Here is a 25,623-nt window from a genome sequence, read left to right on the forward strand (position 1 = left end):
CTCCCCTACTGCGTAGTTGATTGGCCAGCATCAGAATATGCCTGTATGTGAGTGGCTACCTGCAGAGATTTCAGTGCCTTGGAAGGAACTTTTAACTGCCCCACTCCATCCTATTGAAATGTGAGAGGGGGAAAGTGTGTCACCATATGTGATTAAAGGCTTTTCTGCACTGCAGCCTTAAGCTGCTTGGTTCCTAGGTGCAAACCAACTAGAAATGAAGCTGGTTTAAGAAATCCCTTTTTGGCTATCAACCCCTTCCTCCACTTCAGGCATGGTGATGGTTTGGTGTTCTGTCCAAATCATGCTTACTGTGCCCCTGATTGGTGGGACTCCCCTACCTCTTTACTGCTCCCACCCATATCAAGAGAGCAAGAACCAATCACTTTTCTTTCCCTGGATGTGTCTTTGAGGATGTGTGGTTTCCATTGGTGGACCTTTCCACTGATTGCCCCTTCCATTGACACCCCCCCTATACTTGACATTTTCTCTTCTGGTGTGTCCACTTGTGAACCATGAAAAGAAAAAGAAAACACCTGTCCTAACAGTGAGACACACGCTGAGATGAGGAGTAGTTCTCTAATGTTTATTACTGCTACATAAACAGAATCCTAACAAACTGAATAAGTGTGGGAAAAACCCAGACATATAAACCCCAAAGGCTAAGGCGGGCCTGATCTGTGTCTCTTTGAATGGCTGCTTAATTCCTCAGTACTACGCATGCGCTTTACAGCCTGGATGGGAGCCCCCTGCTCACCATCCTTACTCATGACATCACCACTGTTTACTATTCCAGCTCCTTCCACTTACTTGGGCTAAAAGGGGAACCTGACGCAATGTGTCAGTTTCACTGGCTTAAAAAGAAAGGACACTGGCCATTACACTTGTGGAAAAAAGGATAAAACCCCAACCTTTCACTATTCCATCAATTGATTGTTTCTTTAAAAAAACTACAGCATTTCACAGAAGGAGGTAGGCAGCCTGCAGCCCAAGAGGAAATGGCTGTGGAGGTCAGCAACCAGTGATGGGATGGGATGGGGTGGGGGGTAAGGGGCATTTCTGTTATACAGCACAGTTGCCAGTTGGAGACATTTGCTTAAAAGGAAATGAAGCACAGTAGGTGAACTGTTGTGCAGATCAGTCCTAAATGTGAGAAATAATGGTTATGTGAAAAAAATAGCTGGAGTAATAACAAGGCATAACTATGTAGATGTGAAACTGGACTGCAAACATGCAGACAACCATTATGTGGCCACAAAGAGATACTGAAAACTCTCTTTGCTGCTATTTAGTGGCAGTCCAGATGTTTGCAGCCCAGATATCAGCCTACTGAAAGACGGAAGGTAAAGGGAATCGACTAACTATAGAAAGTTTATATAGCAGGCTGTGCATAATTTAGGTTTACAGTACTGGCTTTTGTTTAATTTCCTTCGTCATTTAGCCCATAGGATCTGCCATATCCTGGGCAACACCGTGCCCTTTGAGGTAAAGACAGAAAGGTCGTGCTAAATGGGGCAAAATGTATTAGAAATACAGTATTCAACCATTTTTCCTCTTATAAGGAACTCTCCCCCCTTTTTAATTTTTTTTAAAAAAATCACTGAGGTTTTTAAATACCAGAAGGCTGCCCCGATTTTTTTCCAAGTTCTTCATTTGGCCAATTTCCGGATTTGAGGACGTCCCGCGCTTGGAGCTGAAAGTCCCGGAGAGCATGCTCAAGCAGGTTGCCTAGCAACCTGGTCACGCTTGGCCCTTCTCTCCCTCCCACCCTTGAACCAGCGCGTACGGAACGCGTTTCACTCGATATGAGCCATCTGAAGGCCCGTCGCTGCGATGCATTCTGGCTCTTGCCAAAATGGCTGCCTCCTTGGTGTGCTGCTGAGGGGAATTTGGCTCTCCGGGACGTTTTCCTTCAGCTTCCCCAACCCCGCTATCTGGGGAACTTGTCCGCGAAGAGGAGCTACCAGCTGCCCGAGTCGTGGAACATGATGGGTCGGATGGGGCGCCCATCGTTGCAGCCGCGTAGAAAGCAGGCACCTCCGCGGGGGTAGGACGATTACTCCCCTCTGGCTGCACGCTGTCGGAAACGGGCCCAGGAGGGAGAGTCTATCTCATTGCCTGGTCCAGAGTGATCCCCAAGGGGTGATCTTGTCGGAATCGAGCTGCTTTCTCCTGCCTACGTGCTAAGAACGGATACAGCCAAGCTTGGAACAGAGAGGTGCCTACGGCCAAATCGTTCCTTTCCTTCCGAAGTTCATCCTTATTCTGATTTGCTATTTCTGCCTTAAACGGGAGATCAAAGTGCAAGCCTCTCCTACTGTGAAAAGAATCCTGAGCTCAGATTCTTCACGTCTGAATGCAGAGCAAAGATCGACTTACTGAAGTTCAGTATATTCAAACATCCCATCAAAAACAACAAAACGAAATCCCTGTCTTAACGAGATTATATGTTGAACAGCACTGCCACAGTGGCTTGACAAGTGATCTTTTATCTGACTCTCCATCTTGGATAGAACTGATTTCTCAACTCCTGCTTTGCCTGCAATTTCTCTACAGTATGTAGCACAAGGCATCAGCATCATTCTGAACAAGAGAGCCAAGTGTGGTATCATTGCAGCTTCTATACTTCACCAGTGATTCAAGTGCTCTGCTGCATAGCTAGTTGCAAGCCATGTTTTCTATCTAAAATAATTTTAGACCTATCATATCAAACTTTGTTTCAAGTACATATTGTCTGATAGTCTTCTCCTAAACTAAATCATTGTATTGTGGGCAAGAACTTTTTCAATAAAGAGCGTTATCTGTGGTCACCCTATATCGTGAATACTGAGATAATATTATCCTGTTCCTGAAGGATAAAAAAGATCCATATGCACATCTGTGACTCATTGTTCCATCTAGATAGCAATAGACCATTGACTGCCAGATAGTTGTTCCTTGTATAGTGATTATATTACTCCCAGAGATTGCCCGTTCTGTAGAGGAATTTCCCAGCTGCAGTGCAGGGAGCATTGTCATACAGTTTAACAGTAACATTCATACATCTATTTTTGAAAAGAGCATCTTTTCATAAAACTTAAATTTAAACCGTAATTAATACATTTTCTTGTTACCCAGCTACTTCTCTTAGAACATTTTCTTGAAGTAGTGATTTTTCTCCACTGGTTACTTTGATCTCTACTCTTTTGATGGAGTCTGATATGCTGCAGTCACCCCTCCTGGGCCTTGGGGAGGAAGATGAATCAGACATGACGGACTGGAATTTGCCTTTGGCCTTCATGAAGAAGAGGCACTGTGAGAAAATTGAGGGCTCCAAGTCACTGGCTCAGAGTTGGCGGATGAAAGACCGGGTAATGATCTCTAGTAGCAGCTTTTATTTGGAAAAGAGAGAGGTTCTCTTAACTGTATTTTATTTGGGGTCACTGCTTTGTCCTTAGTGCAGCCACAAAGTTTTTCTAACTATTGTGATTACTTTAGTTGTGAAAATTTGTTAAATTGCATGCTAATAAATCATGAATGCAGTTAAGGTAGATTTAAGTAGATTGCATTTTGTCTTCTAAAAAATAAATATATTTATTTAATAATATGATAACTTACTGTTTGAGAAATTATCTAGATGGAGAATAATTAATGCATATCAAGCAGTTTGCATTGCAGAGAAGCCTCATTGCTTTATTTTGTTAGCCATATATTGAATGCCATATTGTATTTATTATTACATGTTTAACCAAGACAGAACTCAATTAATAGTATTACAGAAATTAAAAGGTCTGTAGATTTCAACGGTTCTAGAATCTTAGGGGACCTTGGAGAAAATACATTGCTTTTGCAAGTGATATTGTATTTACAGTCTGTTTCTTAGTTCTTATGACATATGTGAAAAATTAATTTGTTGCATTTGAATTCTTTAGGAAGTTTAAGTTATCAACCAACCAGTCAAAACATCCAACAGTAGTTTAAAAAGCAAGCCAATGAGATAAGTAAGCATAGTTTATTAGCATTGTAAATTCTGGAGTATCTTTTAACACTCATTGAAAAGGTAGAATTTATGTCCAGACAATGAAAACTTTTATAGTATAAACACAGTGGTTGTGTGGAATTTGGGGGGTTTGTTTTTGTTTGGAATGTTGTGAAAATTAACTGACTAGTTAGAATTACAGTGTCATTATAAATATACAGGCATACCTGCTTTTTTTTTCTGGGTCCGATGTTTTCTGTTCAGTCACAGAGAGCAAATGGTAATGCTGAATTCCCAATGCTGGCAAGAAAATATTTGTCTGTTTGCTCAAGTATTATGATCTAGCTCTTCACTGAGGTGCCATATTGTAGTTGATAAGATCTATTGTGCAAGTACGTAGGAGACCCTCTTCTTTGATGCAAGCATGCTATGCAAGCAGGCTGTTACTGTAATAACAGGAAGTTAATTAGAACTGCCATGAATATCAACACCTACCTTATTCTGTGGCCCAAGTATGGCTTTCGTTGCAAATACAATAGCAAGGGAGCTTGCAGCCGTTTTGCAGTACCCGGAACAGATCAAGGTAGCAAACAGGGAATTTAGCTCTATGATCCAGTAGCTGTAGTTGTTGATTATTTAACTGTATATGCTATCTCTCAGTTGTTCCGTTGCCATGCAGCTTACCAGGTGATACTTATTTTTAAATTTTAAATATGGCTGTATTGTGCTAAACTTCATTTTAGTGAGATGTGAGTGGGTCTAGTTTCATTTTGTGTTTCCATGCTCTTCCTTCCTCTCTCTCCTGCCATCTCACTGAGGAGTAGATGGGAGATGTATATTTATCTTTTCATTAACTAGAGCTTCTTGTGTAATCTGAACTAGTGTAGTTTAATAAGTTTCAAATGATCCTCTTTAAACTATCTGTATACAGGATTAGTTACAATTCCAAATGTGGACAACAAAGCCAGCCATGCTTATTCAGAATCAAAGTGAAAGTTGTGGCTACATAGAAAGAGGGAGGCCAAATGTTCAGGAAGAGGCTTGGATCATACACCTCTTAATAAATATCCAAATAGCGCCAGTGTCATGTCCTACATCCTCCAGGTATTTTATTTATGTATTCCGTTCTACCACATGGGGTTTACTTCTAAGAAAATACCTTTGGGATCAGATAAGAGAAATGTTATAATGGTGTTTTTGGCTCCTTTCGTTCAGTCACCAGTTTCAACTATGTATCAACAATACTGCATGGCAGCCTGCAAATCTCACCCTCCTCTCACTGAGCTGGCTGGTGTTCCTTCCAGCTGTCCAATAGAGCAGTTTTAAAAATGTCAGCTAAACATCATCCCGCCACTTCGTTTGTTCTTTTCTTACTCTGTTTGCTTTTTGAGGTGAGGAAAAAAAAAATAAAACAACAGAATGGGCCATTCATTGTGTGGATCAGGCATCACAGCACCTTTATTTCAGAAGGGGAAGGGAAACCAGGATGAGATGGGAATGTCTGTCAGTGGGCAGCTGCCCATCCTGCAGTATCACTGATTTTCTTCTGGACTAGGAGCTGAACTGATTAGTTTCTTGAGTTGATTGTCTGAGCATGAGAAACCTGTTAGAAACCACATGGCATTGCAGCGATATATAAGGGCCTTTCATCATTATAGATGACATGTTTTCTTAAAATTTTGCTATTAAATGATTTTAGTAACAAGGAAGCTATTTGAATAGATTTTTCAGTGTCTTGCTGGTTGCAGGAAACTTAAATATAAAGGGAACTCAGTAATAAATCTGACTAATACTGTAATACATTTACTACCAGAATTCTGTAACGTCATAAAGGGTTTATTCTTCCCAGCATGCTCCATGACATTTGTAGGCTATCAAAATGAAACTCCTTTGATCTATTATTTATTTAAAGTTTTTTATAGACAGTAGGAATTGTGCTTTGAATGTAGAATTAAATTTCAGCTCTGCTAGTTCATTAAAACAAGAGTCCTGAATGTGTTGGATTTTTACTTACGAATGGCTACTGAAGTAAGAATTGAGCCACATTTACTCTTATTGAGTTCTAAAACATATGGGAAGCAAAAATCTAGTTGTAATGTTTTCATTTTCGTTTTTTATTCTTGTTGCTTCATAAGCCAGTTAATGTTACTCAGGTAAGTGAGGTGGCAAACTAATTGATAAACAAAATAACCAGCCAAGAATTGAAATCTCTCCTTAAGCAGAAAATATGTTTCCAGTGGACAGTGAAACTATAGAAACAACTATTTTATTCCAATAAGGCAATAAAACCTTTTTGTGTCTAAATGACACACAGTCTTCCTGTATTAATGGCTAGATTTATTGGCAACCTCTCCTCCCCCCAAAAAGATGCAGGTAGAAATTTTTCATTCCCAAAGATGATTGCTGAACATTATGATGAGTGCCTCTAATTTACAATTTGGCTTTCATGGTTGTGGAGGGACTGTGCAGATTTTCCTGTATTTTGTAGTAAGATTGTGTAGATTTATTTGTTTGTTTGATTGAGTGGGGGAAGTTCACTTTAAGGGCAATGCTAAGGGAGAAGCTTAACTACCTTTCCACTTCACTCTTTATTTTATTTTATTTTATTTTATTTTATTTTATTTTATTTTATTTTATTTTATTTTATTTTATTATTTTATTTTATTATTTTACTTATATGGCCACCCAAGTCATTCACAGTGATTCTGGGTAGCTTACAAAAATAAAATTTAAAAAATAAAAAATATTCAATCAAATTCATTGATTAAGGGATTAAATGCTAGGCCATCTTCTCTATTGGTCCTTTGTCCCTTCTCCTTTATCCCAATCAACTTGTGTAGTTGTTCAGAGGATCATGCATTGATAAGAATAGGAACTCAGATGTATATGGAAGAAACCTGTGAATAAATTGGCAGTGTATCAATTTCTTCTTGTAGGGGAATTTGAAGGTATTGAAGGGAATCTTAGTTCAGCCTGTTAAGACAAGGATAGACAACATGGAAAAGTAGTTTAAGCTTTGAAATAAGGTTCATAGATCTTAATCTCCAAGAAAGTGTCTGCATTGTACTTACAGTTATTAAGAAGACTTCATTTTCAAGTGCTTGCTTTAACTGTGCAAGAACCTTAAGTAAAACAGGATTCAGTAAAGTATAGTAAGCATTACTCCAGTTATGGACCTCACTCCTGAGGAAAATTTGGCTGGCCTCCACTCTGTTTTGTTTTAAATGACATCTAAAGATTTGCTCCTGCACCTTCCTCAGTTGGGAGGTAGGAGGTTATATTAACTGCTTAATGCAATATATCAGTGCTTCTTCAGTTTTTTCTCCTCAGAGAATGTTTCCTTATTCATGTGTTTTACATATTTTACTCATATTTAACTTAGTTCATGCTTCTGAATGTCAGTTTTTAATGGCATTTTGTAATCATTATGCTATTATCTAATTCACCACTTTTCTTAAAGAAAACTTGTCCACTGGATACATACTGCAACCCAATATGCATATTTTTGGTGCATTTTCTATTTGGTCTTTTTGGGGGGGGGCAAGGTACTGTTATCCCTATTGAAGTTTTGCTATCCCATACATTTAAATATGTACTCTAGTTTTTTGCGAAGAGAAACTTTAACTCCTTCCATCTTTCCAATGATATTTTTCTTGAATAAATGTTGTATTTTTGTGTTATCCTGTATCTTGACTGGATCTCTGAACATGTAAAAGATTGATGCAAGTCATACTGTATGGGCTTATAGAAAACCTTGCCAAGGATAGTGGTTGTTGGATCACTGCAGTGGTCTTATTAAAACATGGGAAAGAGGATGGCTGAAAATATTATATGCTTGGAACACCTGCATGTTCTTCCATTGTCAGGAAAATGGGTAGTTAGCTGTCTTGTGCATCAAAGGTTTTCAACAAGAAAAAGAAGAAATCTTAGCCCTAGCAAACTTAGAAATAAATTTGGCGCTAAGGTGAAAGAGCTTGTTATTAATCTCAGAAATTCCTCAATTTCCCTTATAAGGGAAGCTACCTTGCTGCTTGTTCTTGGCTGCAACCATGGCAATCTGGGAGCACAGCTGAATGCTGAAAGACTACCAGTGTTTTATTTCAATATCAGAGGTGCACAGATGAGTTAATGGACTATTGCTGATACTCAAATGATGTGACAATTTGGGCAAGCACAGCAATCATATGTAGTTGTACCTCCTGCCATTCCTGCTGCTCTAATGATGTTAATTCACTCTCTGGGCTCATTACCTGACAAGTATGACATATCCCCAAACAAATGCAAGATTTTCTTTACTCAGTATGAGCTATAATCTTCCCTGAGACCAAGTTTTCTACAGATTGTGCCCAGGTGGGATTTATCCTTGCAGACTTAACAGATGGAGCTGCCAAAAGGGCAATTCCTATTATGGACAATAATGATTCTCTGATGGATAACTCTGTCAATTTTATACAGAAGCTAAAAACTGCCTTTGATTATTCTGCCAGAAGAGCTAATGTCCAGAGTGTTCAGCCCTGATATGACAGTCATATCTTGTACAAAGGAAAATGTAGCAAGATCAATTCAAAAACTATGAGAGTGGGGGTGGGATAACTTTTTAAAAAATACAAGGAAAAAAGGTTGGCAGAATTCTGACTGCAAGGGTACATGAATAAAATTCTGGAAGTGCAGTATGAATTATGCCAAGGTGGGGTTATATAGACCAGATTTTTGCTCTTCAATGGGTTGGTGAGAAATGTATGAATGTGGAAAAGAAGTTTATTGTTTGTTTGTTGATTTAGATAAATCATATGATAAAGCAAATAGATTTGTAGGTTTGTATCTGGAGATTAGTTGCTGGATATATTAGTAGTAATATATGATGGAAGTAAAATATTTGATAACAGATAGAAGCCCTAACTGAATGGCTTAGGGACTAAGACAAGGGTGTGGGATGTTCCCTTGTTTCTTTAATATATTTATGGATAAATATATAAGGAATGCCTGTGGTTATGTTAGCATGATGTTAGTTGATTGGAGAAGTCCATCTGTACCTTTGTATGTAGATGATGTGTTGCTGGCAGAGAATCTGAATTATTTGCAATGAGTATTATGATGCATAGAGGAGAGTGGGTCTGAAAATTAAGCTGTCAAAGGCCAAGACAGTTGTCTTTGACAGGGAAAATGGAGTGAATGTTTGCAAGTTATATATAAATGGTAAAAAATAGAGCAAGTAGATATATTTGTATACCTTGGTAGAATGCTGATTAAGAATAGGAAAATAGATGGAGACATTTTAAGACATGGAAATGCTATTAGAATGGTAGTGGGTAGTATGTGATCGATTGTGAGGAATAATGCTTGTGAAAAGAAGTGAAAATGGCTGTGTATAAGAGTGTGCTTCTTCCTACATTATATGTAAGTGAGAATTGAGTTTGTCAAGAGAAAGTTAAATGTTGCATGCAGTGGTAGTGGGTTATTTTTGAAATGTGTGTGATAGATCAAAGGTATAGGGTCAAGAATGAATGGTTGCTGAAGTGAATTCAAAAGTGAGTGACCACTATATAATAAATACATTGAGGTTCTTCCTCATGTAGGGAGAATGAACAAGGATTGAATGGCAAAACAAATGAGCAAAGGAAGAGTGAATGCTTTGAGAGAAGCGGAAGACTTAGGAATTGTATTTTGGTGAGATCCTCATAAAGACAAACAAGAAGTTCAAAGAACAAGTTGGTATATGGATAAGATGAAAACAAAGATAATTTTCAGGAATACAAACTAATAGAGAGGTATAGTATTAGTGTAAACTAGGTTTAATTAGATTTTAACTCCTGTTTTTTTGTTGTTTTGTTTTCTTCTATTTACTCTTTTTCTGTGATTCATATAATATGGTTTATCCTAAAAGGAAATAGTGTAATAGCACACTTATTATTATAGCTTGTTTGTTTACTGGGTTTATACCCTGATCTTTTTATCAGTCTGGTAATCAGGGCAGCTTACAATCATAAAAAACACAGAAGTTAAGCTAAAACCATAATTATTACAATTAAAATCTTGATCAAAATTATGATAAAATAAATTGACAATTAAAAGCTTTTCAGAAGATAAGTGTTTTTACCAACTGCTAAATACTGGGAGATTCTGGGCAAAGCATATCCCCATAGGGAGTACATTTCATAGTTTGGGACCCCCAAAAGACATGCACTTTTCCACATACTGGGTAGATGAGCCTCTGGAAGAGGGGTATCTTCAAAATGGCCTCTCCTGTTGGGTCCTGCTAAAATCTTTATGGTGTGGGCAGCTGTAATTTCAAAAATTCTGAATTTTTGTCCATATATGATCTTAAATGTTAATTGTTGATTGTGAGATGAGCTATGATTAAATAAAATAATTTTTTAAAATACAGGTGGCTGAATTGCAAAGGAGAGATTTGCAAATGACAAACTGGTAGAGTAGTATCACTGATGTTGTTTAAAATCTTCTTAGTTTCATTCTCTCTTGTTTCTCTATGTTTCTGCTGTTATGATTACAATTTTTCCCACATTCTCTTGGTCGGAATGCCAGATTTTCCAAGTCTCTAGATATTTGCAGTGAGGAATGGCAGTATACATGGTTGAGGAGCTCTAAAATATTTTTAATATTTCCATGATCTTTCAGAAATGTGTGAAAATGAACTTGTGTTGAAAGATTATAAGAACTTTTATTTTCTCTGTAAATGTGTCTCTTTTAGGACCATATTTATTGTTCAATAATGATGTTTCTTTCAGGTGTGTAATTAAGGATAGTGAGCAAGATGCAGAATTTCTTGTAACTTTCTGAGAAAATGAAGTATAGCTCTCAAGGTCAAGTTTTTTTAAAAATCCATTAAATTGTGTCCGATTCTCAGAGACTGCCTGGACAAGTCCCTGCAGTTTTCTTGGCAAGGTTTTCCAGAATTGGTTCACCATTGCCTCCTTCCTAGGGCTGAGAGAAAATGTCTAGCCCAAAGTCACCCAGCTGGCTTTGTGTGTAAGGCAGGACTAGAACTCACAGTCTCCTGGTTTCTAGCTGGGTGCCTTAACCACTACACCAGACTGGCTCTCAACATAGTCAAGTTAACACTATCCTTTTTGGGGAGTTGAGAATGAATAGAAGGAGGCAGAACCTCTGAAATACTGGCTGAATTGCATGTTATTAAGCATTCTTCATTATCTTTGAAGCTTATAAAGTCATTGGCAGTTTCCCGTCATCCTTCTGAAATTACTTTTTTATTGTTTATGTTTCTGCAGTCCCCAAACATTACTGTGGACCCATAGAAGCATCATTTTCGTATTTATTACTTTGGTCTAAAGAAGTTCACTGTGGAGGAGTAAAATTCATTAGTTTTTATTCTTGTGGGAAACTTCTATATATTTAATTTGAACCTTTATGAACATCTTCAAAATAGTTCAGTCTAACTATTTATAATCTGAAGAATAATCACATTACTGGACAAGAGCCAGCAAAAGTAAAATGTATATTCAAGTATAATATATATATTCATTCCTGCTCCTAAATTAGTAGTACTGGTCCAAAAAGTGTTTATTTAGTAAATGATGAAGCTACTTGTTTTGGTATTTACTAGGAAAAAAACTATTAATTTTGCCATTTATTAGACACTGGCTTTAGAATCTATGCTTGCACATTGTTCATCTTAAAACTAAATTTGATCTGAATAATATCAGACAAATTAGAATTTTGTTGCAGTAGGATGTCTGAGGTAGAAATTAATGGAAAGAGAAATTAATTTCATACTCTGTTAAATGTGAAGGTTAAAAACAAAAGCAAGTACAACCAATAAGCTACAGTAGGAATCTAGCACATATTGTAATCATAGTCATGGTGAGAATTGACCTTTCAGCATGCATGTGGTATAGACTGCCTGCAGGGCCACATGATTTATTAATATTTCCCATGCTTTTGTTCAAATCTGTGCTATTTTTAAAGTTCATCAGTGCTGAAATATTTTAACTTTCTTTTCTTAAATGTGACTTAAACTTCATATGAATTTTTTTTTAACTAGAAAACATTGGGGAATGACATGGGAGGAAAAAGAGACTACCCACACAAACACCTTGATTAACTTTGTGAACTTTTATTTGGGATGGAAGCATATTATGTGATAAGTTGGAATAGCACTCAAAACTCTGAATAATGCACAGAGTCACCTGATGGACTACCTCTTTTGAGTAAAAAAGTACAGAGAATGTGGAGACACATTTGACTGCTGTGGGATTTGCTTGTTTGCCTTGATTTAAGGCTTGAACTTGCAAGATAGAATTGAGATGAATAAGCATACCAGGTTAAAATGGCAGCAATTATACAAGAGCTATCCATACCATGCCAAGATCCCAAGAGTTCAGTAGTAATGAAGATGTTTGTAAAAATCTCTACATTTACTTTGATATGTGAATTCATTGGGGAGTTTGGCTGGAACAAAACTGGACTTTAGCTTCTGCATGATCTTTCTTATTCTTTTTGTTCTCTTTTTACAATTAAAAAAACCCCATTGATTCTACATTTTGTAACTATAGCCTGACTTCGTGTATGGTACTGCAAAGTCATATTAGTAGAAATTGGTTTAGTAGAATTAAACCTTCAAGCTTCTTATGATAGCTTGACACTGTCAGGCAATAAAACTATGCTGGGAGCATTGCTGTAACAATTATAGTCTAAAGAATGAAAGTACAGTATTGTGCTTTATGAAATCCTAGGTCACAATAGAAACTCAGTTTGTTTTAATTATGAAGAACTGATGCCAGGCCTGTTAAGACAACCCATTTTTGTAAATGATCCTGAATTTAAATAGAATAAAATATGCAAAATTGTCATGAAATCACATATTAATTATATATCAACAGAATAGTATTTCTGCATTTCTTACTGTATAATAGCTAGATTTCATTTTTGTAGGAAAAACAAAGCAGTGTATTGGAGAGGCCATCTCCTATTTGTAAAGGCAGCTTCAGATTTTCTAATATGAGAGCTTGTGAATAATGGTATTATACTTTTAAGGATAACATGTGACTCCCTACAAAACTTTGGAGGTAGCCCCCCAAGCCTCTTCCAATGTGCTGCTGAATTGTACTTTTTAATGTGACATGGGGAATAGTTAAATTGCATGTATTTAAGTTAATTAAGTTACATTCAAATTTAAGCCAAATCAAGTTTTTGTTTTGTCCTGGTCTTCCCTTTTTTGGAGTATGGTCATCTCATGCTACACAAAGGCTAAATGTGGCCCTTGTTTAAATCAATAATAATTTAAAAATACATATATAACTTTTAATCCTGGTGGCGTAGGAGGGAATTGTTATGATCGTTTTCTGTATACTAATAAATAAAAAAAATGCTGCAAAATTATACATTAGACTGACAACATGCACTTTCAGTTTTAGATGAATGCATTTAGAAGTTAGGTGATATATAACCAACCGGATATATAAATTGGATAAATACATACATACATACAATACAGTACAATAATTTGTTGTGCCAAATATTAACCTGTTCCAGTTTAGAGAAGCTAAGCAAACATCACTACCTGTCATGAGTAAGGATGGCGAGCAGGGGGCTCCCATCCAGACTGTTAAGCGCATTCGTAGCACTGAGGAATTGGGCAGCCATTCAAAGAGACACAGATCGGGACCGCCTTAACCTTTGGGGTTTATATGGCTGGGTTTTTCCCACGCTTCTTCAGTTTGTTAGGATTCCTGTTATGTACAAGCAATAAAACATTAGAGACCAGTTCCTTGTCTCAGCGTGTTTCCTGGCTGTTAGGACACTACCTCCTGGAAGCTCCTTTGTTTTTCTTCAACACTTATTTTCTGGTATTTCTGGACAATTTGGCATTTTTAGATAGGTTGTCAGATCATTAATAGGTAGGAGAAAAAAACTATTGCAAAAAAGGAAAAGAACACCAATTATACTAAGCAATATGCAGAAGAAAATCAAGAAAAATAAAACGGAAATTGAGAAGCAGATGGTTAGGGAAAAATTAAAACAAATTTTGAAAGCCTAATTACGTTTAATCACAAGGGTTTAAAGTGAGTTATTATAGAAGAAAAGAATTCAAGAATGCACACTATGTTAGAAATTAAAAGTAGTCATTCCTTTTTCACCCTAAGCTTTTAGGGAGTTATTTGGTCTTTTTCTGCTGGCAAAATTTGAGGTGTTTTAAACTACCGTGTTACAGATTTTAAGAGCTGTAAGACGCTTAAGTAAGTAAGCTGGTTTTTACTAACTCAAGAAATTTGGAAGAGATAATCCAACATACCTGGAGGATGTTTTAGGCCAATGAAGGCCAATTAGAATATATCATATTTCTTTACTAAATCAGTCCTTTATTTTCTTGTTTTAAAGTAGTATTTTATAGTATTGGAGTTTCATTTTGTGATAATAATTATCTTAAAAACACCCAGAAATATGGGTATTTTTTGACTCCACAGACTAGTCTTCAATTTTTCATCCTCTACATGTGACAGACTACAGTTCCATCTGCCTAGCTATATTGTGGGGAACATCAGTTTAAGAAAGCTGAGATAGAATTGAAAGAACCTAAAAGTTCACCTAGATCTTTTTCCTTCTAACCACTGATCCTGTTCCACCTCATCCCACGGGATCTGAATCATATACAGGCACGTGAGTGAAATTAGTTATGTTGAAGAAGTCTGCTGCAAATGAAGTGCTGTTAATAAACTACCCCTTGCACTTTATTTTTATCATTTGAAACCTATTGCCAGTAGGAGTACTTCTGGAGAAACAAGTAGTTGTTTGTTGTTTATTCGTTCAGTCACTTCCGACTTCTGTGGTCCTCTTGTCCACAGTAGTAGATCTGGTGGTCATCTGATGTGAAGTGGCCCATTCCAGTCCATTTCAGTTCTCTTGACGCCTAAAATGTCTATCTTTAATCTTGACATCTCACCAATAACCACATCCAATTTGCCCTGGCTCATAGATCTTATATTCCAGGTTCCAATGGTGTGTTGATCCTTAGAACATCGGATTCGCCATTCACCACCAGCATCGTTGGCCGCTAGCCATCCTTTCGGCTTTGAGCTAGCTGTGTCTTCACATCTGGGGCTAGTTGGACTCATCCTTTGTTCCTCCCCAGTAGCATTTTGACCATCTTCTGACCTGGGAGTCTCATCTTCCGATGGTATACTGACATATCTCTGGTTGTACTGATCCATTCAGTTTTCACGGCAAGAATACTGGGGTGGGTTGCCATTACCTTCCCCAGGGATCGCATTTAGTCTGACCTCTCTGTCATGACCTTCCCGTCTTGGGTGGCCCTTCACGGTTTAGCTCATGGCATCACTGAGGTGCTCAAGCTCCAGCACCATGACAAGGTAACGATCCTTTGCTGAAGGAAACAAGTAGATCTGTATTCAAAAGTCAAGACTATTGATTTTATAGCACTGCTGCAATTTTGCTACAGATATCTCTGTGCTACTTTTTGTGATAGAATGGCACTCAAAAGGGAGCATATTATATTTTAACATATTTAACTATAAAAGTTTCCTGGATTGATTACAAATTAAAATAATATAAAGCTTGGCATTTTCAGCCGTTTATTCTGAACTTGATGATCTTCATGAAAAAGTATAGACTCTTAACATTTTTCTTGATTTCTTCTCATTTTATTAACTATATCATTGTTTAAAAGTCCAGAGGCCCTTCCAAAGAATGTCCCCAACGAATATGCTTAGATAAAGGAAATATTGCTCTTAAGTTTTATCAATATTTGGTTCATTGTATAAGTATATGCGTATATTTTCTTACCAGGGCTAATTTTTAAGACTGTTTAATAATTTAGTACAATATTCTAAACCAGAAGTAGTTAGCCAGGTTGCCTCCATATGTTTTAGACAGTGAATTTCACTATTTCTTTTTTTATTTATTGAATCCCTGCTTTCTATCTCCAAATAGGCTCATCCAAAAAGGACATTCTGATCATTTCTGGAACTTAAAAATGACATGTTTTGGAATCAGAATGGTCCGTTTGTTGGTTGATTTGTACACCCTTGACATTTAATATTTTTTATAGTGCTTTCTGTATCAAAATTTGGTGGAAAAGGAGGGCTACAGTCAGGATCCCTTAGTAATTCTGTTTAAAAGTAAGGATTTTGCCATACTATTCATTTATTGTTGAACTGAATCCTGTTTGGAGAATGTTTTAGTTCTCCTGCTTAGACATCAATAGGACTTTGACTTGATCAGAAGAGATAAGACACAAGCGTAGTAACACTTTGCTGTATTTTCAAAAAAAGGTTATAGGACTTATTTTGGTAAAAGCTAGGTTGCAAGTTTCTAATTAAGGTATGTTATATGTTTTGTTAAGCTCAAGGGAAGCAGATATGTGAAAATTAGCTATGAGGCATAGTCGTACCTAGTTTTCAAATTAAATTAATAACTAACTAGGGATCTGAATTCAGCATACTAGATCTACATTTAGCATCTTATCCACAGGTCACCACACTATCACATTTAGGCAATTTTGTCCTTTACCTGGATTAATTTTGAGAGACTCCTGTTATAAATCATTCTGTTTAAAGAATTCAAATTTGGTGCCAAAGGAAAAGTATTAGCAATCCTTTTACTAGCTTTTTACAGCTTTAAAGTTAACTCCCACATATACTGTCAACTTTCTGTTATATCGTAGACTGGTGATTGTAATAGCTACTTAAATTACTCTATTGGGATAATAATGTTCCTGTAGCCTTAAAGTGGGAAGGATCTGGAATGAAATACACATTCTCTGTCTCTGATTCAGCTTAAGATCAGCTCCAAATCTAACATTTTGCATTCATTGAATGGTTCTTGAAATTATGTGTCTTTGGTATATTCATGGGAGACGTCATCAGAATGGGTCATCCTTACACATTTCCTATTTACAGTCACAAATTTATTAGTATATAACTTGTTTCTTGATTTAACTTACTTATTTGTGGATTCTGCCTTTCAACTTAAGTCCAAAGGTATCAAATAGCAGAAATACAGTGGGAAAGGACTTGCAAAATTTTAAAATAATAAAGCATAGTCACTAAATCTGTTATAATATTAAATACTATTATCGATATGGGAGAATAGGATGGACAGCTAGAAATGATGGGAACTGTAACCTAACAGCATCTGTTGATCCAAGAATGAGAAAGAATTGTTTTCTTTTAAAAAGTAGGTGAATGTATGAGGGAGAATTAAATAATTTAGCTGCTTTCATAGCCAGATCACTTATCTTGGAAAAGCATCTGATGAGAGCCAGGGGTATCAGAAGAAGGGCCAGATTCATATGGAGATGATAGTCCTTCAGATATCCTGGATACAGGATGCTTAGTGTAGAGTCTTTTAGAAATGTGGGGTTGTTGGGCATGTTTGGAATTTTGAAAGCCTGTTATGGACAATCTCACAAAGCATGTCTGCAAGTTATCATTTGATGTTCCATTTAATATATGAATGTACAACTTCGCACTTGCCATGTTTCAAATTACAATGTCAGTGTTAAAATATACTTTTCTTGGATAAAAATGCAAATTATTTACAGGGAATATAGAAATACAGTCCCCAAAGCTCTTCTTCAAAATATGTAAAACTAGATATACCATACAGGATAAACTTTCTCTACTAATATTAAAATGATAGCATGATCCTCAAGAGTTACTTCTCTTTTATAACATTGCATTTCTTGATTCTTGAAAAAGGCTCAGGATTAATCAGGCATGTTTTACTTGAATACGCAGTAACAGAAATATGTATTGCCACTTCAAGAAGAAGGAAACTACAGATGCAAGCCACATCCTTTTTATTAAGGTGCTGTAGAATTGTAGTCTGTGATGAGCACATCAGTTCAAATGAACAGATGCTAGTATCTCAAAAATAATGGTTTTTATTTATACTTAGCTCTCATCAAATTTTAATGCTGAAGTTTAGAGACGTCAGTGAAAACTTTTGAAGTAGTAGACATATTCTCCACAATTCTTCTCTCTTCAGCCTAATCTCAGATCAATTTGTTTTATTGTAGTCATATTTTTAAAAAGAAATTGCATGCTAAATTTGAATACTCCCGTATGAATTTGCTCAGTTTTTAAGATCAAACTAAGTGACACTGGGTGACTTTATGCCAGTGATTCTCTTTGTCCAATCTACCTCACAGGCTTGGTCTGGTGGGGAAAACTAGGAGGAAGAAACAGTGTACACTACCTTGGGCTCCTGAATGAAAGGTGGGGTACAAGTCTAATACCTAAATGAACTGAAGAAGGCCTTCTCTCCATCGCAGTGTTGATGGCCCCACTGAAGGACAACCTTCTTAGTACCTAGCCTTAGAACTGCTTTTTAAGGGAGGTATATTTAACTTTATTTCTGACATTCTGTTGAAGGGGATATTGTTTTTAAAATATTTGAGTAGGTCTCTGGCTATTGAACTAACTGCCTTATTTGCCACATGCATTTTTAAATAGATTTTAATAGGCTATTTTTAATTTAGTCTTTAATCTAATTTTTTAAAAATAGGATGTTTTGCATTTATTTATTACATAGATTTATGGCCAAGTGTTAGCTGACTACACAATGACATCATTGTGTAGAAAGGTGGGATATAAATAAGTTGCACAAATAAATACTAGAATTCCTCACTAGAAATAAAGAAACAGGAGATAAGCTATGTCCATTTTTATCAAGTGCGGTTATGAAACTTTATGCAATCAATATGGAAATAATTGGTAACTGGCTAAAGTCTGGTGTATGATAATTTACCAGAAATGTCCCATAATGTTCAAGAGTTCCCTTTCTCATAGGAAATGCCTACAGAAAAGCATACATGAATAGTCTGGCATTCACTACAAAAGTATTTAAACATTATTTCAACCTCTTTAGGTAGGTCAAGAGAATAATGTCAACCTAGACCTAAGTGGTATTTCAAACTTCTTATCTTCTTAACGATATTGGCAAACCTTGCAATAATAGATAAAATGGCTCTTTTAAATTTTAGACTCATATATGAGTTTTATATCCCTTTTTTGAGATACTACTTCTAAATTGAAATTAATTGAGAACCTTTGGGGCAAAGGAGAGATTGTATTATAATAGTAATTCATCTTCCTTGGAAATAAAAAAAAAACCTTGTAAGCTCTCAGAAAGAGAGAAGGTTGGCTGTTGTTGGGGGGCCTGTGCTATCCCCAAAAGACTTTTTTGAGAGATGTATTTACATTTCCTGTTGGCCTGCTGAACAGGTTGTGTAGTTTAAATCATGGTCTTTGTAATTTCTAACACAAGGGCCTTCGTTAACTGTAGTAAAATGTCCATGGTTTCAGTAATGCAGTTACTAATCAGGCTAGAATGAGAAACTTCCTGTGTCAATAATAATCAGATTTAAAAGGAGTATATGACATTTCCTGTATTTCCTAATACTACTTTTTTTTAAAGAATACATAGAATTTTATTCTCTGCCTTGAAGTAAAAATCTGCTTTGCACAGAATACCACAAAGAATAGTGTAGCTTTTTTTTTTGGTAGCTTGTTCTAAAACAATATAGTGGGAAGATTTACTTTTTATATATTAAAATGTCTTTGGGTGCTGAGTGAATAGAGGTTAGTACCTGTAAGTAGTACTGTATATGTGAGACGTAGTTGTTGGATTTTGCTGCTGTAATTGCATTATGTTCCTGCTATGCTAAGTCATTGTGGCTCATTAGCAAAAACAAGTCTGTATTAGTCATACCGCATCACACTTTCTTCAATAAGAATAAACCACCAAGTTAATAAACTTGAGTGTTAATTAAAAAGTGATTAAGCTGTAATGCTGTTTACATTCTTGCTGGCTTGGGCAGCAATGGCTCTTGGGAAACTCTGGAGCAGGAGAGACAGCGTAATCGCTGTGGTGACAAGTGCCTTAGTTTGTTTAACCCAGAATTCCAAGGAAGATTTTTAGAGCTAATTTGTTACTTCCTCCTCTGTATTAAGAGTAGAATTTTAAATGTGTTACCTAGTAAATTGCCTTCAGTACTGAATGTTTTAACTGAGAACCTTTGGGGCAAAGGAGAGATTATATTATAATAGTAATTCATCTTCCTTGGAAATAAAAAAAAACTTGGTAGGCTCTCAGAAAGCGAGAAGGTTGGCTGTTGTTGGGGGACCTGTGCTTTCCCCAAAGTCTTTTTTGAGAGACATATTTACAGTTCCTGTTGGTCTGCTGAACAGCTTATGTAGTCTACATACTTAAAAACACTTCACACCAAGTGTTCCTAGCCATATTAAATTCTGTATTAGAAACAGCCCAAAATACAACCATTATTGTCTTTATAAACTGTCTCTAAGTGATTTCCGAGATTTAGCAATTATGGCTGTGCTATGTGCAGTGGCTTTCTGATAGCATATCTCATTGCCCACATGAAAAGAATTGTCATTAATTGGTCATCCAAATATTATATGCATGTATAATCAATGTGCAGTACATATGTGATAGACTGAGTGCGTTTGTGATTAAACAAATGTGTTCCAGGTGTTATTATGGAAGCCTAAGGGGGCCTGTATATAATTTACTTAGGAGTAAGTCCTTGTGAATGCAGTTGAGTTTTGTGTACATTATACTGTATACAAAACTGTTTTCATTGTTTTCATTTTTCTTTTTTGACTTTGTAAGCCAGCCAGCCTCTAATGGAGTAGGCAGCCGTAACAAATTTAATAAATATAATATAATATAATGGAATTGAATATACTTAGTTACAAGTGGACATGGTCTTTGCCTTTGCTTTCACCCTTGATAATAAAAGTTTTCAGAAACCATTAATTTCTTCTGACTAGGCATGCTAACATTTAATGGTTACCTTGACTATAATAAGAAAAATGAGATTCATCTTTAGTAATTCTATAGTAATAGCATTTTTGATTTGGAAAAATATTTTCGTCTTAGCTGAGTCGCTTCTTTTGATGCATCCTGCTGAAGATGAATGCATACACGAATCTCTAACGTTGTCATTATTAAAATAATTATGGTACAGTGTTACAGTGTTGCACTAGTTGCTGATAAGTCATAATAAGTATTTGACTGTTATTTTCACCTTGACATTTCAGAATTAAGGCAGTAATTTTAAAATGCTGTATAGCATTTTGACACTGGCATGAAATCAAAAAGAGAAATCTACAATTCATTCAGCTTTTTCGTGAAACATATAGTTGTTTAGATAGCTGCCACTTATGTCTACTTTTGTTTTCTTTTTTCCACTGCAAATGTAATGCTGTGCTGAACAGAATAGGTTCATTTACAAAGGAAAAAAAATGCTTTAGTACTACAGCTTTAAAGTCATCCTCTTCTGTGCACTGCTACCAAATCAGCTGTTTTGTGATAATTGTGTAAGTAAGTTAAGTTCTTCACTATTAGTGTAGTCTGCATCAGTTTGAGAACATATTTGCAAACACTATCAGAGTTAAAAACTTTTGTTGAAAGCTTTTCTGTGTAGTTTCTTATTAATTAGTAAGGGGGGGAGTAGGTATCAGGGAGAAACCACACAATGTTATTTATTTGTTATATTTATTCATTGCTTTTTAAAATTGTAATATTCCTAAGGCAACTTCAGATATAAAAACAGACAGTGCTTTATCAAATTATAAAAGTAGCTTAAATTTAATCAGTTCTAATGTAAATTAGCCAAATACAATTTCAAATGTATATATGAAGCAAAAGCCATATGGAACCAGTCATATTTCTGCTTGGACAGATTCTGGTTGGGTAGCGGTAACCACCAAGAAGGTTCTATCTCTATTATTTGCCCTATATAACTGATTGATGAACCTAGGATTAGTGCCAGTAATTAGTAATTTAAAAGATCAACAGATCCATGTATGCATACAGCAATATTTCAAATAATTGAACTTAAAGATGTATACGATTTTTTTAAAAAAGACAAAATATTTAACTTACATTGTATTTGCACATAGGCTTGCAAACTATTACAGCTAAAGGGTGCGTGGTACTGATTACAGAACTGGGTCAGATAATAAGCAAGACACTGTTTTATCAAGAGTCTCTTATTTGAAATTCCACTATGGTGCAGTTAAACCTTTCTAAAAGTTGGTAAAAACTTCAGTGTTGGGGAAAAGGGCTCATATTTTCTGGACTGTACCCTTAAAACAAAGAGGAACAAATCTACAGTAGGTCCTCAAGTTTCTGCTGCCAAATTTCAGAGGCATTGAAAACTGCCACTCTGTCCCAAATGTACAACCCCTGATGCTGCAGTCTCTTTTAATGTCTCTGCATTTTCACCTTCTCTTTCCTTTTATTCTTAGACTCCACCAAGATTTTAAAGTCTTTATTGTGCCCTAGCCCCTTCTTAGTGGTCCCGGGCCCTTGCATTGTGTACTAACATGATATTTAAAGACTGGTATAGCATTTGGCCATAAAAATGTGCACTATGATTAGAGATTCTCATGCAAATCTTGGCGTTTTTGTATCATTTGAGAATCCTCAAAGGCATCATTATCATTGGCTTCTGAAGCTTCAAATTGGACATTAGAACTTGAAGATGGATTCCAGTGGACAAATGTTAAGCTCTTTCAGATGCAGCTAATTTTTTATGAACAGTTGGTTGAGGAATTTGGAATTCTTCACTCTTTTATTGTGTCTTGAATTGTAAATCTGGCTATATCCTTTCCCAGAGGAAATTGCTACTTAAGTGATTAACTGCACAGTTCATCTATGGATTAACAATGCCTTTTTGTTGCTAATTTATTCCTTATTTGCTAAATTTATATCCTGCTTTACCTTCGGGAGCTCAGATTGGTGTTTAATAGTAGAAGTAATGTGAAGATTTATCTGTTTTGATTTCCTTACTGTTGACTATTCTACTTACAAAATAACTTGATACAGAGTTTTGTTCCTAGACTCCAGTATTTGTATATTAGTAGCTATACTAATCAACAAATGCTCTTCTTCTGTTATGTTTCCATACTTGATATGTTGGAATATGTATTTCTTAGGCTTAGCTATTTTGTTTTATGTGCTTAAGGAATGCAAATTATCCTTGAATTCTTCATTTGATCAAATATACAGAAAGTGGATATTTTTAGATCAGTTGAATAAATCAAATATTGGAAAAATACCCCTTTGCATGCATCTTTTCAGTTATTTATTTGCTAGGCTTATATTCTATGTAAGCTGCCAAATGTCTTTTTGATAGTGGCAGGATAGAAATATGTTTATTCAAATAAATAAAATCATACAATAATACAATATTCAGCTATTTTTTCCAGGAGCTCAGAGTGCCTTAAATGGCAATTTTGTTTCATTTTATTCCCACAGAAAAACCCCGTGGATTGGGCTGAGTGCGACTAGTTCAAAATCACTCAGTGAGTTTCTGTGGCAAAAGGTGAACTTGAACCTGGGTATCCTACGTCACAGTCACACACCTTTACAAGCATCTGCTCATTAATGTTATTTCAAATTTGGCCATATCCAGGGCTAAAGCCTTCAGCAAAGGATCGTTACCTTGTCGTGGTGCTGGAGCTTGAGCACCTCAATGATGCCATGAGCTAAACCGTGAAGGGCCACCCAAGACGGGAAGGTCATGACAGAGAGGTCAGACTAAATGCGATCCCTGGGGAAGGTAATGGCAACCCACCTCAGTATTCTTGCCGTGAAAACTAAATGGATCAGTACAACCAGAGATATGTCGGTATACCATCGGAAGATGAGACCCCCAGGTCGGAAGATGGTCAAAATGCTACTGGGGAGGAACAGAGGATGAGCTCAACTAGCCCCAGACGTGATGACGCAGCTAGCTCAAAGCCGAAAGGACGGCTAGCGGCCGACGGTGCTGGTGGTGAACGGCGAATCCGATGTTCTAAGGATCAACACACCATCGGAACCTGGAATGTAAGATCTATGAGCCAGGGCAAATTGGATGTGGTTATTGGTGAGATGTCAAGATTAAAGATAGACATTCTGGGCGTCAGTGAACTGAAATGGACTGGAATGGGCCACTTCACATCAAATGACCACCAGATCTACTACTGCGGACAAGAGGACCACAGAAGAAATGGAGTAGCCTTCATAATTAATAGTAAAGTGGCTAAAGCAGTGCTTGGATACAACCCAAAAAATGATAGAATGATCTCAATTCGAATTCAGGGCAAGCCATCTAACATCACAGTGATCCAAATATACGCCCCAACCACAAATGCTGAAGAAGCTGAAGTAGAGCAGTTCTATGAGGATCTGCAGCACCTACTGGACAACACGCCTAAAAGAGATGTTATTTTCATCACAGGAGACTGGAATGCTAAGGTGGGCAGTCAAATGACACCTCGAATTACAGGTAAGTATGGCCTGGGAGAACAAAACGAAGCAGGACATAGGCTGATAGAATTTTGCCAAGACAATTCACTCTGCATAACAAACACTCTCTTCCAACAACCTAAGAGACGGCTTTATACATGGACTTCACCAGATGGACAACACCGAAATCAGATTGATTACATCCTTTGCAGCCAAAGGTGGCGGACATCTGTACAGTCGGTAAAAACAAGGCCTGGAGCTGACTGTAGTTCAGATCACGAACTTCTTCTTGCACAATTTAGGATCAGACTAAAGAGATTAGGGAAGACCCACAGATCAGCTAGATATGAGCTCACTAATATTCCTAAGGAATATGCAGTGGAGGTGAAGAATCGATTTAAGGGACTGGACTTAGTAGATAGGGTCCCGGAAGAACTCTGGACAGAAGTTGGCAGCATTGTTCAGGAGGCGGCAACAAAATACATCCCAAAGAAAGAGAAAACCAAGAAGGCAAAATGGCTGTCTGCTGAGACACTAGAAGTAGCCCAAGAAAGAAGGAAAGCAAAAGGCAACAGTGATAGGGGGAGATATGCCCAATTAAATGCAAAATTCCAGAGGTTAGCCAGAAGAGATAAGGAATTATTTTTAAACAAGCAATGTGCGGAAGTGGAAGAAGACAATAGAATAGGAAGGACAAGAGACCTCTTCCAGAACATTAGAAACATCGGAGGTAAATTCCAGGCAAAAATGGGTATGATCAAAAACAAAGATGGCAAGGACCTAACAGAAGAAGAAGAGATCAAGAAAAGGTGGCAAGAATATACAGAAAACCTGTATAGGAAGGATAACAATATCGGGGATAGCTTTGACAGTGTGGTCGGTGAGCTAGAGCCAGACATCCTGAAGAGTGAGGTTGAATGGGCCTTAAGAAGCATTGCTAATAACAAGGCAACAGGAGACGACGGCATCCCAGCTGAACTGTTCAAAATCTTGCAAGATGATGCTGTCAAGGTAATGCATGCTATATGCCAGCAAATTTGGAAAACACAAGAATGGCCATCAGACTGGAAAAAATCAACTTATATCCCCATACCAAAAAAGGGAAACACTAAAGAATGTTCAAACTATCGAACAGTGGCACTCATTTCACATGCCAGTAAGGTAATGCTCAAGATCCTGCAAGGTAGACTTCAGCAGTTCATGGAGCGAGAATTGCCAGACGTACAAGCTGGGTTTAGAAAAGGCAGAGGAACTAGAGACCAAATTGCCAATATCCGCTGGATAATGGAAAAAGCCAGGGAGTTTCAGAAAAACATCTATTTCTGTTTTATTGACTATTCTAAAGCCTTTGACTGTGTGGACCATAACAAATTGTGGCAAGTTCTTAGTGGTATGGGGATACCAAGTCA

At 36.8% G+C, this 25,623-nt stretch overlaps 1 protein-coding gene across 3 annotated transcripts in view; it reads left to right on the forward strand.

Moving 5' to 3' along the window:
• The first annotated feature begins 1,842 nt into the window (after positions 1-1,842).
• The window catches only part of RPTOR (regulatory associated protein of MTOR complex 1), a 420,855-nt gene continuing 397,074 nt past the window's right edge, over positions 1,843-25,623 (forward strand). For all 3 annotated transcript variants that reach the window (XM_063293407.1, XM_063293409.1, XM_063293408.1), the window contains exon 1: positions 1,843-3,347. In XM_063293407.1, the coding sequence (XP_063149477.1) occupies positions 3,186-3,347 (162 nt within the window). In that variant the 5' untranslated portion in view covers positions 1,843-3,185. The remainder of the gene's footprint in view (positions 3,348-25,623) is intronic.

This window comes from Candoia aspera, chromosome 2, assembly GCF_035149785.1.
Source record: "Candoia aspera isolate rCanAsp1 chromosome 2, rCanAsp1.hap2, whole genome shotgun sequence".
Taxonomy (NCBI): domain Eukaryota; kingdom Metazoa; phylum Chordata; class Lepidosauria; order Squamata; family Boidae; genus Candoia; species Candoia aspera.